At 35.0% G+C, this 13077-nt stretch overlaps 1 protein-coding gene across 4 annotated transcripts in view; it reads left to right on the forward strand.

Annotated features, from left to right (window-relative positions):
• TBC1D19 (TBC1 domain family member 19) overlaps window positions 1–13077 on the forward strand; it is a 144440-nt gene that overhangs the window by 30263 nt on the left and 101100 nt on the right. The window contains exons 2-4 of one of the 4 annotated variants that reach the window (XM_055326526.1): window positions 757–829; window positions 1798–1843; window positions 7973–8048. The exons of 1 other annotated variant lie outside the window; for it this stretch is intronic. In XM_055326526.1, coding sequence (XP_055182501.1) covers window positions 757–829; window positions 1798–1843; window positions 7973–8048 — 195 coding nt within the window. Of the gene's footprint in view, window positions 1–756; window positions 830–1795; window positions 1844–7972; window positions 8049–13077 lie in introns of those variants that run through there. 2 more of the 4 variants (XM_055326528.1, XM_055326529.1) reach the window with 2 other exon arrangements.

Below are 13077 nucleotides of genomic sequence, written 5' to 3' on the forward strand. Positions count from 1 at the left end.
TTAGATTTGAAATACTTATCATTAGTTACCCTAATAGTAATGCCTTCTTAAGGAATACTTTTAGAATTTGATATAAAGAACTAGATGATAAGCGATCAACACTTTGAAAATAATCAAAGCCATTATAAATTGGGGAAATTATTACTTTTGGTAAAAATTACAGTGTGAAAATCCAATAGAAAACATGCACTTGAAGATGAAGGAGACACTAATAAGTATTTGTGAACTAGTAGTTTTATGTGTTTTCCATAAATCTGCACAACAAATAAAGGTTTGCATTGAGCAGTAATCCAAAGAAGATGCTATTCAAAGATCCATTTGTAAGGGATGCAACTGGGTTTTTAAGCCATTAGGTGTAAATGCCACAGTATATGTTTGATATAATATTAAGGAAATGAATTAATAAAAGCTAAGTATTTTTCCTGCTAGAAAAATAGATATTCACAAAGATAAAAGTCCTAGATAAAAATGTTAAGTGTTTATAAGCTGCAAGTTTTTATATTTTGAGTAGACTACGGTATACCATCACAGATCCTGTATTTTAAGAGTAGGTAAAAAAGTCTTCTCTATTATGAGCTATTCTAGATAATTCTATTATCCAAAGGTGCTCGGACTTCAGAATGGGATTTTTAAAATAGTATGCACATTTGGACACCTCTTTTAAAACTTTTCATTCATATTTAATATCAACCCAAATGACTTACTTTTGACCTCTGTCTTTTCCTTTCTTCTTTTTCTTCTTCTTTCTAAAATTAGGCCAGTCTTCAGAGACCTGAAATTAAACTTGAATCACTAAAAGAAGATATTAAGGAATTCTTTAAAATATCAGGTTTGTAAGTTGCTTTTTTCTCTCCTAATTCTTTAATGGAAAATAAGGAAATACTTCATTTGGAAGGAATATTTTATCTTCAGACTTCGGTTACTCATTCAAAATTGTGAAGCAGTGGCTGGGTAGTTTTCTCTTTGAGGAGAATTAGAACTTTCAGATATTTCAATAAAATACTGCAAAACTTCAGGAACGCTGGGAATCACTGCATTAAACTAATCAGTTTTGAATGTAGTTTACTTTCTGATCAAAATACATCCTGAATGTATGAAGAATCTCCCTCGCCAAGCACCTCCTCTTTTGCTTTCATTTATGGCTTCTTTTCCTTCTACACTTTTTCCCCCTCCTCTTTTTTATCCTTTCAAAGAAAAGAAAAGAAAACCTTAATTTCTTTTAGAGCAAGAAAAGAGGTTCTGTATTTTCTAACCTTTGCACTCGGAAATTGACTTACTTGAGATGTTAAGTGGTTAAGTTCAAGTAGTTAGTGGCCAAGCTAACTGGTCTGATGGTACCTCATGATAATGTTTCTGTTGTTCAGGAGTTTGCTGACTAGTTAGTTTAACTAATTGGTTATGATCTGTCTGTCAGGTGCCTGGATGTTTCTTGCCCTTCCCTTGGCACATTCCTCATAGCACTAGTAGTACAGTAGACAGCACTATTTTGGCATTTATTGAGCACCTTAGCAGTGGAAGAAGGAAATGTTCCTCCAACCATGAGAAAATGGTGCAATGGTTTTACTTAAAAAATAGTGTCATATTGATAATTTTGCTACTTAGTGTTTGCCAACAGACACTGTGAACATGTAGGAAATACTTCATTCCTTAATAACACTTACACAGCAATTGGCATTTGAAGAAGTTCTTTCACAAATAAATATGCTGTTAGAGTTTTAGTAAGATAAATTTAATTATAATGTATGCTTATTTTTAAAACTAATATGTTCATGTATTTTACTCTTTTTTAAAAAATAGGTTGGGAGAAGAAACTTCAGAATGCTGTTTATAGTGAACTGAGTGTGTGAGTTTTTTCTACCTATTTTGAGATACCATTATGTTTAGCTGTATTTACTTTGTAAGTAATGAATATAGTATTGCTGTGTACACTCATTATATTACATTTTTCATTAGTATTTATATAACATTTCATTTAAATTAATACATTGAAAAATTTCAATCTTGCCTGAGAATGAATAATAAATAGGTAAGGTTTTTTTTACCACTGAAATTTTTATGTTAACAATTCATGTATCCAGTGTAGTTAGGAAAATAAGTTAATATTTCAGAAAACTGAAGCTTATCAATGTTCTTTTTCTTGCCATTTTGGATATTAACCCTTTTTCTGTCTTTATAAAGCAACTGTTCTAAATATAATTAACTTTTTAAATTTTTTTGCAAAATTGGTGTCATTATTAAGAAAATCAATATTTTTGTTAATCTGGACTTGCCCACAGAGTCTGTTGAGGTGTATAAAACTATTTGTTGTTACACAGAATAAGGAGTGTTAGCGTTTATAGTTTATTCAGTCTTCCATTATTCATCAGTTATTTACTGAACACCTACCATGTGCTAGGCACTGGGAATATAATATAGAACAAGGAATCAACTCCTACCCTCATGGAGTTTATAGTCTAATGGAGTTCTTATGTTTTGTGTTTTTTTTTTGTTTTTTTTTGTTTTTTTTTTACTGCTATCAGTGTGCCTGTGTCTTTCACATTCTCTAGATGCTCATACTTCTGTTTCTAACTTGTCCCTTCTAATCTGCTGTTAATTAGGAAACAAGATAATCTAGTTTATCATAACTGTTTCTAAAATAAAGAGACTCAGATGAAGGCCTGTGAACCTGTGGTTGGACACACATTTTAAAAATTAGTATTTGCTTCCTTGCTTGTCATCATTTTCCTGGTTGGTTTACATTCTTAAATAAGATCATATTTAAGTGCTTTTAATTGAAGTTGACTATGACCATACCCCTGGTCCTAGTCACCAAGGAATAGATGTTTATCATGATAAGTAAGGTTTTAAATGTACAATATGCATAGAGATGCCACAGGTTACTTATGAACATGATGATTTATCTCTTTTCTATTACCCAGAAAGCTTGTAACTTTGTGTGTTTTTCTGTCCAATACTGGTGTAATAAAAGTACCTGGTTGTGTGTAAATACAAATAGTGGATTCTCATCCACTGTTCATCATCCTCATCCAGAGGAGATATTACTGATGATTGCTATTTTTGTAGTCCAGTCCATTTCTGAAATTTGTTCTATTAGTGAATACCGAGTGCCTTTTTACTTGATGGCAGGGATAGTGTTTTTTTTTTTTTTTTTTTTTTTTGCAGGTATAGTGTTTTTCATTCATTGTCTTACTTTTAGTATCCTAACAATATTAAATAAATATTCTTGAATAACTTGTTGGGATTTTTGAAGGAGCAAGTAGTATCACCTTTTTTACTCACTTGGGTTCTGAAGAAATTGAGAAATAAGATAAAATATAAAGGCAAATGAGAGATCAAAACTTACGTTTATTACTGATAAAGACTAGATAAGAGGACATAGCTTAGTGCAAGAGCAAAATAAATCCTTTAACTGAACTCCAGAATTAAATAGATTTAAACTTCCAGTTAAATAGCATTGGTGAGCATGTTTGGTTTATTATTCCAAAATTTAAAAATGGTGTAACAAGTAAAGCCCTGGAGAGAGGCCAAGAGTGTCACAGTAATGGAGCTCTTTCCACAGGGAAAGACACATCCAGCTTGGAGAAGAAGTGTTTCCCCTAACATAAATCAGAAGAATACAGTGAATTTAGTATATTGTGTTGCATTTTCCATTGACAGAAACCATTAGATGGACAAGTAAAGAAAGCAAAGAGTAAAGTAGAAGAATTCACGTTAAAGAATTAGAGTGGAAAAAAAAACAATGCTCTTTCCTAATAAAGGTGTAGACACATGAGCTATACTTCATTTTAGTAAACATGCCAAAGATTGTTTTCTGATTCTTATTTAAAAGAGAAAAATTTTTGTGTTGTGTCATTTACCCAAAACTTAAATTGTAGCCTGGGTTAGTTCTTCCAACTTAAGACTGACTACTTATTTGGGGTGCCTGGGTGGCTTAGTCTGTTAAGAGACCCACTCCTGGTTTTGTCTCAGGTCATGATCTTGGGGTCATGGGATCGACCTTATTTAATTATTGTGTTAATATTTAATAGGCAATTAAATGAGAGTTTTACGCAAGCACTGTGCTAAAAGCACTTTAAATGAATTGTCTTATACATTATAATCTTCACAACAACCCTATAATTGTGGAATTTATTACTATAACTGTTTTACATAAGAGAAAACTGAGGCTGAAACTACTTAAATAATGTCCTGAAGATCATATGGCTAGTAAATGATAGCACTGGGTCTTGACCTCCAGCTGTTTGAATCCAAAACACATGTGTTTTACTACATCTCACATATGTGTACATCTTATGTCTCACTTGTATTAAAAGTGTCACGGGGATCCCTGGGTGGCGCAGCGGTTTGGCGCCTGCCTTTGGCCCAGGGCACGATCCTGGCGACCCGGGATCGAATCCCACGTCGGGCTCCCGATGCATGGAGCCTGCTTCTCCCTCTGCCTGTGTCTCTGCCTCTCTCTCTCTCGCTGTGACTATCATAAATAAATAAATTAATTTAAAAAGAAAAGAAAAAAAAACATGTTTTAAAAGTGTCACGAAACAAGTATATTTTACATTTCTTTTAGTACCTTCTATAACACCAAATAAATGGTATTGAGTCAGCAGGTACGAAGGTATTGGGCCACCAACCAATGCTAACACACAATATTTGTTGAATTGATGATACCCAGGAGTTATTAATCCTAAACTTACTAAAAAACTTAATTAAGATAGTCTTTACATGGAATATGCACTTTATTTTTTTGGTCTTAGTTTTCATTGTACTTTGTGTAGCACAGTTGATAAAGAATTAGGTTACCTATAATTTTCCTTTAAGGAATATCAATTAAAGAAGTAAACAAACCTTTTAAAAGTCTTTCTATATAAGTATATATTATAAAAACATACACCATAGTCTACTGTTATAGGTGATATATGCAGATGTTTGCCACACTTTGGAGAGGTGTGAATGTTGAACAGTAGTGGACCAAAAACAGAAAGGTTTTAATCATGGGTACCATACACTAGATCACAGGACGTGGTTACGTCTTGATAGACATTCATGGCATTTGCTGGAAGAGTACTCAGGCAGTAGACCAGAGTACTTCCAAAATGTGCTAATCACATAGTTCTTCTTTACTGCCTTTTGAATGTTTCTTTAAATATACTTGCTATGCATTATGTACTGAGCTAGAAATTGAGGATAATGAACAAGCTGGATAGTTTTTGCTTTCATGGAGCTTACATCTCAGTGGGGCACACATAGTTTAAGGCGGCAATTATAGTACAACATAAGTGCTATGATGGGATAGTACAAGGAACACATAGAGCAGGCACTTGATCCAGGTTGGGGATGTCATGATGGCTTACCAAAGGACACAATATTCAGATTGAGATAAAAAAGCTAAGATAGAGAGTTAGTCAGAGGAAGGAGTAGAGAAGAATGCCTTAGGCCGAAGGGATGCCTTACTTCTTCCTCAAGACTTGATATTTATTTTGTTTACTTACTTACTTAACAATTGATTGATTGATTGATTGATTCGAGAGAGAGAACATGTGAGCACATGCGTGGGTGGCTGGGCAGGAGAGAATCTTTCATGCAGACTCCATGCCGAGTGCAGAGCCCGATGTGAGGCCCCATCTCATGACCCTGAGATCATGACCTGTGCTGAAACCAAGAGCCGGCTGCTTAACCAATGGAGCTACCCAGGTGTCCCTCAAAGCTTTTTAGACTGGATCCTAAAAACATTTGGGTATCATTTTAGAATTTTAAGCATAGTAGTGACATGATCATATTTGCGTTTTATACTCACTCAGCAGTGTACTGGTTATCCATTTTGTGCCACAAATTATGCTAAACACTGGAAATACCATCACTGGTGATAAGGAAGACATTACCCCTGGCTAAACAGCCAGGCAAATTGACAAATAGGTTGAACATAGTGTGGAAGGAGGGGAGACTGCTTAGGAACCTGTCAGATGAACACAGAAAAGAGATGTGGGTTGTCTAAAATGGTGGCAGTGGGTTGGAAAAGATGAGAAGTATTTCAGGGGACTCTGGGACAGGAGGAGGCAGGAGTCAAGAGTGCCGCACAGGTTTCTGTGCTTTGTTCCTATCTGGCAAACTTCATCTCCTCCTGTAAATATGGGAGCACTATAAGAACAGAATTTGAGCCTGTTTTGTTTACAGATTTATTTCTAGTACCTTAAATGCTTAGTAGATTCTTACTAAATATTTCTGAGTGAATAAAAATCTAACTTGATTTTGGCTTGACATTAATGATTTTGGGGTTGCCACCTCTTTTACCTGTTTACGGATAAACTTCTTTGTGCATTAAGTAACTTAAGATTATCAGTAAGTGCTCTCAAGTTTCAATCCTAAATTTCTAAGTTTTATTAAATTTAGAAGTAATTATCATTAAAATGAAAGGGTTTTAAAACAATATTTAATTCTAAACTACGTGTCCCTTATGAATGATGAACAGTATGTAATATATGGTTTTTAAACTATCTGTATACATGAAGAAATATTGAGATATATAGATAGATAATTTTTTTTCGTTTGTGAATGGGGAATGATGATTTATTTGGGTACATGAAGTACAGATTTCAGTGGAAAGAACAATTAGCTAAGAATGATCATTTGCTGAAACTGCTTTAGAGATTGGATAGAACAGGTTGCTTTTTCTATTCCAGAAATGTTTCCTTGGACATTTCAGCATTTTACTCTTAGGTCCTGGGATAAGTATAAATAAGCTTGATATATCATAAACACTTTACATGTTGGTGTCCCCCTTGGGATAAGGTATTTCTTGAAAATTCAGTGTATGGTTCTTGAGTAATGGAACATGACTGCTTTGCTGTAGGTACAAGTGTTATGAATAATTCCAGTAGGAGTTACATGTTGTTGTGAATGAAACTGGAATCACTAAGTAAATGTTGAATTGTTACGTTTTCTTATTGTGCTTTCTGTGATTTCACATTACTGTGTGTCTCATTCATTATATTCCAGCCATTCTGGCCTTTTCTGATTTTTAAACATTCCATATGTTCTTACCTCAGTAAGGGTCTTGTGCTTGCTGCCTCTCTGCCTGAAATATTCTTCCCCTAGATCTTTGTATAAAGATCACTTACGTCCTGGTTCAAGTATTAGCTCCCCTAGACACCTTCCCTCCCCTTCCAAATCATTTCTATCTCATTACCCTGCTCTCATCTCCTCATGGCACACATTACTATCTGATATTGTTCTATAAATTTCTTTCTTTCTGTAGTTATTGACTGTCTTTCTTCCCTAGAATGTTATGTATATGAGAACAGGGGATGTTGTCTCAATTACCACCATACACTTAGCACCTAGAATGGCTCAAATATTTGTTGAATAAATAAGTGTTTTCTTAATAAAAATAATACATTTTGAATATGAGTGTAAAGTTACTTAGAAAACAGAAAGAATACATAAGACATTAACATTTTAAAATTTTATCAAATTCATGTATTATATATTAAAACATGGTTCTTATGAAAGATAGTATTTATATCCAATCATGTAAAAAATACATAATCATATGGAAAAGGAAATTGAGAGGAATGAAGAGTTGATATGTTAACATATTCATGAATTTTTTTCAACCTTAAAAAATTCCTCTAAATGTTACAGTATTTATATCCTAACTATAACAGTTCTGACAATTTTTACATGAGCATTTACAAAACTATAAGTAATTTTAAAATTACCTCAAAGTATAGATTCAAATTATTGTGCAATTCAACTTTTAACAGGTAATTAAATTGCTAATCTAAAACTGTAATACTAGTAGGATAAGATTTATTAGAGCTTTATTATGTTGTGGTACCTTCTGTAAACACTCAGAATTGCTGACAGATATTTTATTTCGTTTATAACATGGACCACAGAGGTAAGTGATTTCTAACAAAGAGAATTAATTATTTATCAAGATAATGTACAATATTTAGCTGCCTCTTTCTGTCCGTAGGTTTCCTTTACCTAGTCATCCTGCTGCACCTCCTGAACATCTGAAAGAACCTTTGGTATACATGAGGAAAGCACAGGTTGGCTATTGTTCATTTTTTATTTTAGTTTTCCACGCCAAGTTCTATAATGCAGAATGAGAGCACCTTATTGGTATCAGGAGCATATGTTATACATTATATGGAAGTCTGGGTAAGAACCACTCCAGCGATGTAAATAGTATTTGCATGCTCTCCCTTTTTACTCTCAGTAATAACCAAGGAGCACACCTACTTAACTACAGTAATCCTGAAAACAGTGAGTAGAAGGAGGGATAAATCATGTACCATACTGGCCTGAAACTTTAAATGTGATAAAAGTATTATGTGACCATTTATTCCTCATGCTCTGTGATATTAAAAGAATGAGATGGGGATGAACTGACTCAGGCTTCCCTTAAAATATTGGCTTTTGAAGCCAGTGATACTGATACTGTATATGAAGGACGTTTGTTCTCACAGCAGGCTGCTATATCGTACTGTATTCTATCACAGAGCTCAAATGAACCTACTCTCTAAAATGTCCTAAAACAACTAAAATTCACTTTAAAAAAATGCTTTTCAGTAGAAAAGCTATAAAGAATCATTAAAATGGGAACTTAGTAGATTCTGTTACATACGCCTGATCTCTGGACTGTTCTTCACATTGGTGTGGCCTGGCCCACCTGCCTACGAGAAGGTCTCTGCAAGCCTCCCTTGAGGAGGTCTCTGCCACTGCCCAGGGGCTTATGGGGCACCACAGAGTTGACTTTTCTCAATTATAGTCTCAGAGATTATCATGAAAAATTTCATATATACCCCAAAGAACTCCTATAAACCCATCACCCAGCTTCAGTTATCACAGTGGTTCATTCTGCTCCGAAGAAATATTCTGCTGCTTTATCACATTCCTAGCAGTGGATGGGAGGCAACTTTTAATTTTTCAACTTTATTTTAAAAAACTTTCAAAATTAGATGATGAAAGGAAGCAATATGAACAAAAAACATGGAGATATTTCAGGAAATCTGTAATATTTTCAGATCTTTGGGTGGTGCCTTCAGATCCAGCAATCACAATATTATCGATATGTCATAAAGCATAATTACTAAATGATACATGTATGAAAAAATTGTTTGACCTTTTGTTATAAAGATATAGACTCAAAAAAATGGAAGTAAAAAGGTTGGGTCTGAATTTTTTATTTTTTTGGTGAGATTTGAAATTTCGAAAAGTTTTAGAGAAAGTATCGGTTTTAGCATATTAGGTGTAGGAAGCAAAATACTAAAGTTATTTTCCTATCGTGACTGAAAAGAAGAGGTAGAGAGGTAAATAACAGGTCCATTCTTCAAGCCTCTGCTAGTTGCTGAGAACACATCAAATGGTAAGAGTGTGTGTGTGTGTATTACTCCTCTCTTTTCTTTTCAGACTTAGCTGCTAACTCAGGGGTTGGTACACTACAGCCCGTGGGCCAAATCTACCCTGCCATCTGCTTTTGTACAGCTGGCAAGCTAAGAATATTTTTTTTTACATTTGCAATTGGCTGAAAAGCCAAGAGCATAATAATATCTGTGACCCATGAAAATCAGGAATTAATAAGATATGTTTTACTGGAAAATAGTCTTGCTCATTTATTTACACATTGTCAGTGGATGCTTTTGCACTACAATGTCAGAATTTAGTAGTTGCATAGACACCTTTTGACCCACAAAGTCTAAAATATTTATCGTTTGCCTTTTTACAGGAAGCTTGTCAATCCCTGCACTATATTGTTCATTCTTTCAGAGCAGGGACTGTTTTTTATCCTCAGCATCTAGCACAGTGCTTAACCTATGGGACACTATTTGTTGAAATAATTGATTCTTTAACTGTGGTCACACTAAATATCTCCTCTACTAGTTAGCGTCTGCCTGCCTTCCTTTATTCTCCCTGAGTCATCTAGTTCTTCAGCTCCCTGTTCTATTAGCAGTTCCCTGTTCTATTAGGCAGTTCTCTCCTCTTTGCACAAAAGTTCCTTAGTCTGGATGGCCTAACTACCATCCCAGCATTGTGCTCCCCTGTACCTCATCATCTCTTGCCCCTCTAGACTTCTGTTCTGTCTGCCATTCCAATCCTGAGTGTAAGGCTACCTCTGTCATCTACTTTCTTCTCCCAAACAGTGGAATTAGGAAAATCACATGAGTTTTATGTTTACCATCAGTTTAGTCTAAATCTGTTTATCTTTCAGTGGATTCATTTTGCTGCCTGTCCGTCCTTTTGTTGTTATTTATCATACATTATCTGCTTTCCAGTTAGGGTTTCCCAGAGTTTTTCACACTTGGGTAGCCCCTAAATTCTACCCGTCTCTCATTCGTTTTTAACATTTGCCACTTAGTTTATTAAGAACATTCAGGTCATCTTATTCAGGCCTCCACAGCTTCCCTCTTCTTTGCTACCACATTCCTTTTACCTCCATTGATCATAGAGATCAACTATCTACTGTGCATTTCTGATGTGAGGTCAAACTCAACATGTCTAAATCTGAGTTTATTATGTTATTCCTAAAATGAACGTCTCCTCCTGACCTTCCTATTTCTCTTAATTCATCATTAGTATAGTAATTTAGACTTGAAATAGCTTTCATCTCTGTTTTCCATATCCAAGTAGTCATTGAGTCCTATAAATTATTTCTTCCCATAGTCTTAGAGCCTTCTCTTCCTTATTATTATCAAGGCCATTACCTTGGTGATCACAGTGATGAGGAGGAGGATGACGACTACCTTTTATTGAGTGCTAACTTTGTTTCAGACATTAATTCACATCCTTGTCTTTTTCTTACACCTCCTGATTTTCAGCTTGTCTCTCTCCCCATCTTCATATGTACTCTTACCACAATTAACTTTATATAGCAGGTGAAACCTTATAAAGTATCTCATTGCCTTCTCACCAATTTTCAGTGACTACCGATGCCTTACAAGTTCCTCCTCCAAAGCAAAACATGTAAGAATCTTTGCTGTTTGTCCCTAGCTTCCCTTTCCACTTTATCAATCTCTGCTGTCTTATAACTATTCTATAATGTTCTTCCACATGAATCATTTTGCCTTTCCGTCTTGCATCTTTTAACACTTATTTTTGTTTTCTTGTCCTAGAAAGCTCTTATTGCCTGCTGAGCATCATGAAAAATCTATTTTCTGAGGGCCAGCTCGGATGACATCTCTCCTCTATGATAGTTATCACCCCTGTTGAAAAGGATCTCTTTCTCTTTTGGACTCTTGTAGCACAGTGTCATTTTATGGTTCTTATCACAAATTGCATTCTATTATAGCAATTTTTGTGTACATCTTTTTGACTTTTGTTATAAGCCTCTTGGAAACAAAACAATTTTAAAACATTTTTATATACCTATTACATCCAGCATACTGACCTTTATGTAGCAAGAACTTAGGAAGTTTATGTCAAATTAATAGTGTCCTTGAAAGAAGACTTGAACATAAGTAGTTGTAATGTAAGGTAGAAAGTGCTATGTACTATGGGGGAGGCGGCTAAAACATTCTTTAGGAGCACTAGGGAGGACCTGGGCATAGGTGGTGCCTTATTAAGTTGTTCTTTGCCCTTTACAATCAAAAAAAACCTTTAAAAAAATCCAGTTAGTAAAAAAAAAAAAAAAAAAAAAAATCCAGTTAGTATTTCCTTCCCCTTTTATTCAGTAAAACAGGTCAGAAGAAAATATTTTGGAACTGGAGCCTGGAAAATTTTGATTTTTTTTTTTCCTATTAAAGTTTCATGAGTTATTTGAACTTCACTTAGCTCTTGAGTTGGGATGTGAATCAACTCTCTGCAGTTTTTGGCAAGCCAGATTGTTATTCAATTTTCTGGGCTGATGAGAGAAAGAGGTTTCTCATACTGCATCAGCATTTCCCAAAGTATTTTCTGCTGAATACTAGCCCTGAGAGATGCTCCACAAAAAAGGGTTCCATGGACAAATAAGTTTGGAAATTGAGGCCCACACTGCTTTCTTCTTGGTGGATCACAGTTTATTTATTTAAAAATTTGTGTTATTTATTCGTATTTGTTTTTTATTGTAGTCAACAGTATTACGTTAGTTTCAGGGTTTCAGGTGTACAGCATAGTCTCAGGTGTACCTCTCTACATTATGCTGTGTTTACCACAGTGTAGCTGTTATTTGTCATCCTATAGTGCTATTACAGTCTCACTATATTTCCAGTACTGTGCCTTTCATTCCTAGAATCACTATTTTATGACTTTTTAATGGACTCGATTTTTTAAAGATTATATTTATTTATTCGATGGAACACGTGCATACACAAGTGCACAAGCAGGGGGAGCTACAGAGGGAGAAGGAGAAGCTGACTCCCCGCTGAGCAGTGAGCCAGATAGGGGCTCAATCCTGGGACCTCTGATCCCCTGATCATGACATGAGCCCGGATCCCCTGATCATGACATGAGCCAAAGGCAGTTGCTCAACTGACTGAGCCACCCAGGCTCCCCTGGACTTGATTTTTTATAGGACTTTCAGATTTACAGAAGAATTGAGAAGATATTATAGAGTTTCCATAGATTCCATACCTATTCTCCCCTATAATTAACATCTTAAATTAGTGTGGTACATTTGTTAAAATTAGCAAACCAGCATTAATACGTTATTATTAGCTAAAGTTCGTATTTTATTTGTATTTCCCTAGTTTTAACCTAGTGTCCTTTTTTTTGTTCCAAGATCCCATCTAGGATACATTTGGTTGTCATGTCTCCTTAGGCTCCTCTTGGCTATGACAGTTTCTCAGACTTTCCTTGCTTTTGATGACCTTGACAGTTTTGAGAAGTACTGGTCAGCTATTTTGTAGAATATCCCTCTGTTGGAATTTGTCTGATGTTTTTCTCATGATTAGACTGAGGGATTTCTTGGAGGAAGACCATTGATAAAAAGTGCTATTTATGTTCATCACATCATATCAGGGCGTATACTATCCACATGGTTTATCACTATTGATGTTGATCTGGATCACCTGGGTGAGGTAGTATTTATGAGGTTGCTCCACTGTGAAGTCATTCTTCATCCCCACCCCCTTGTATACTGTACTTTTTGGAAGGAAGTCA

The sequence above is a fragment of the Nyctereutes procyonoides genome, unplaced genomic scaffold (assembly GCF_905146905.1).
Source record: "Nyctereutes procyonoides isolate TBG_1078 unplaced genomic scaffold, NYPRO_anot_genome, whole genome shotgun sequence".
NCBI lineage: Eukaryota > Metazoa > Chordata > Mammalia > Carnivora > Canidae > Nyctereutes > Nyctereutes procyonoides.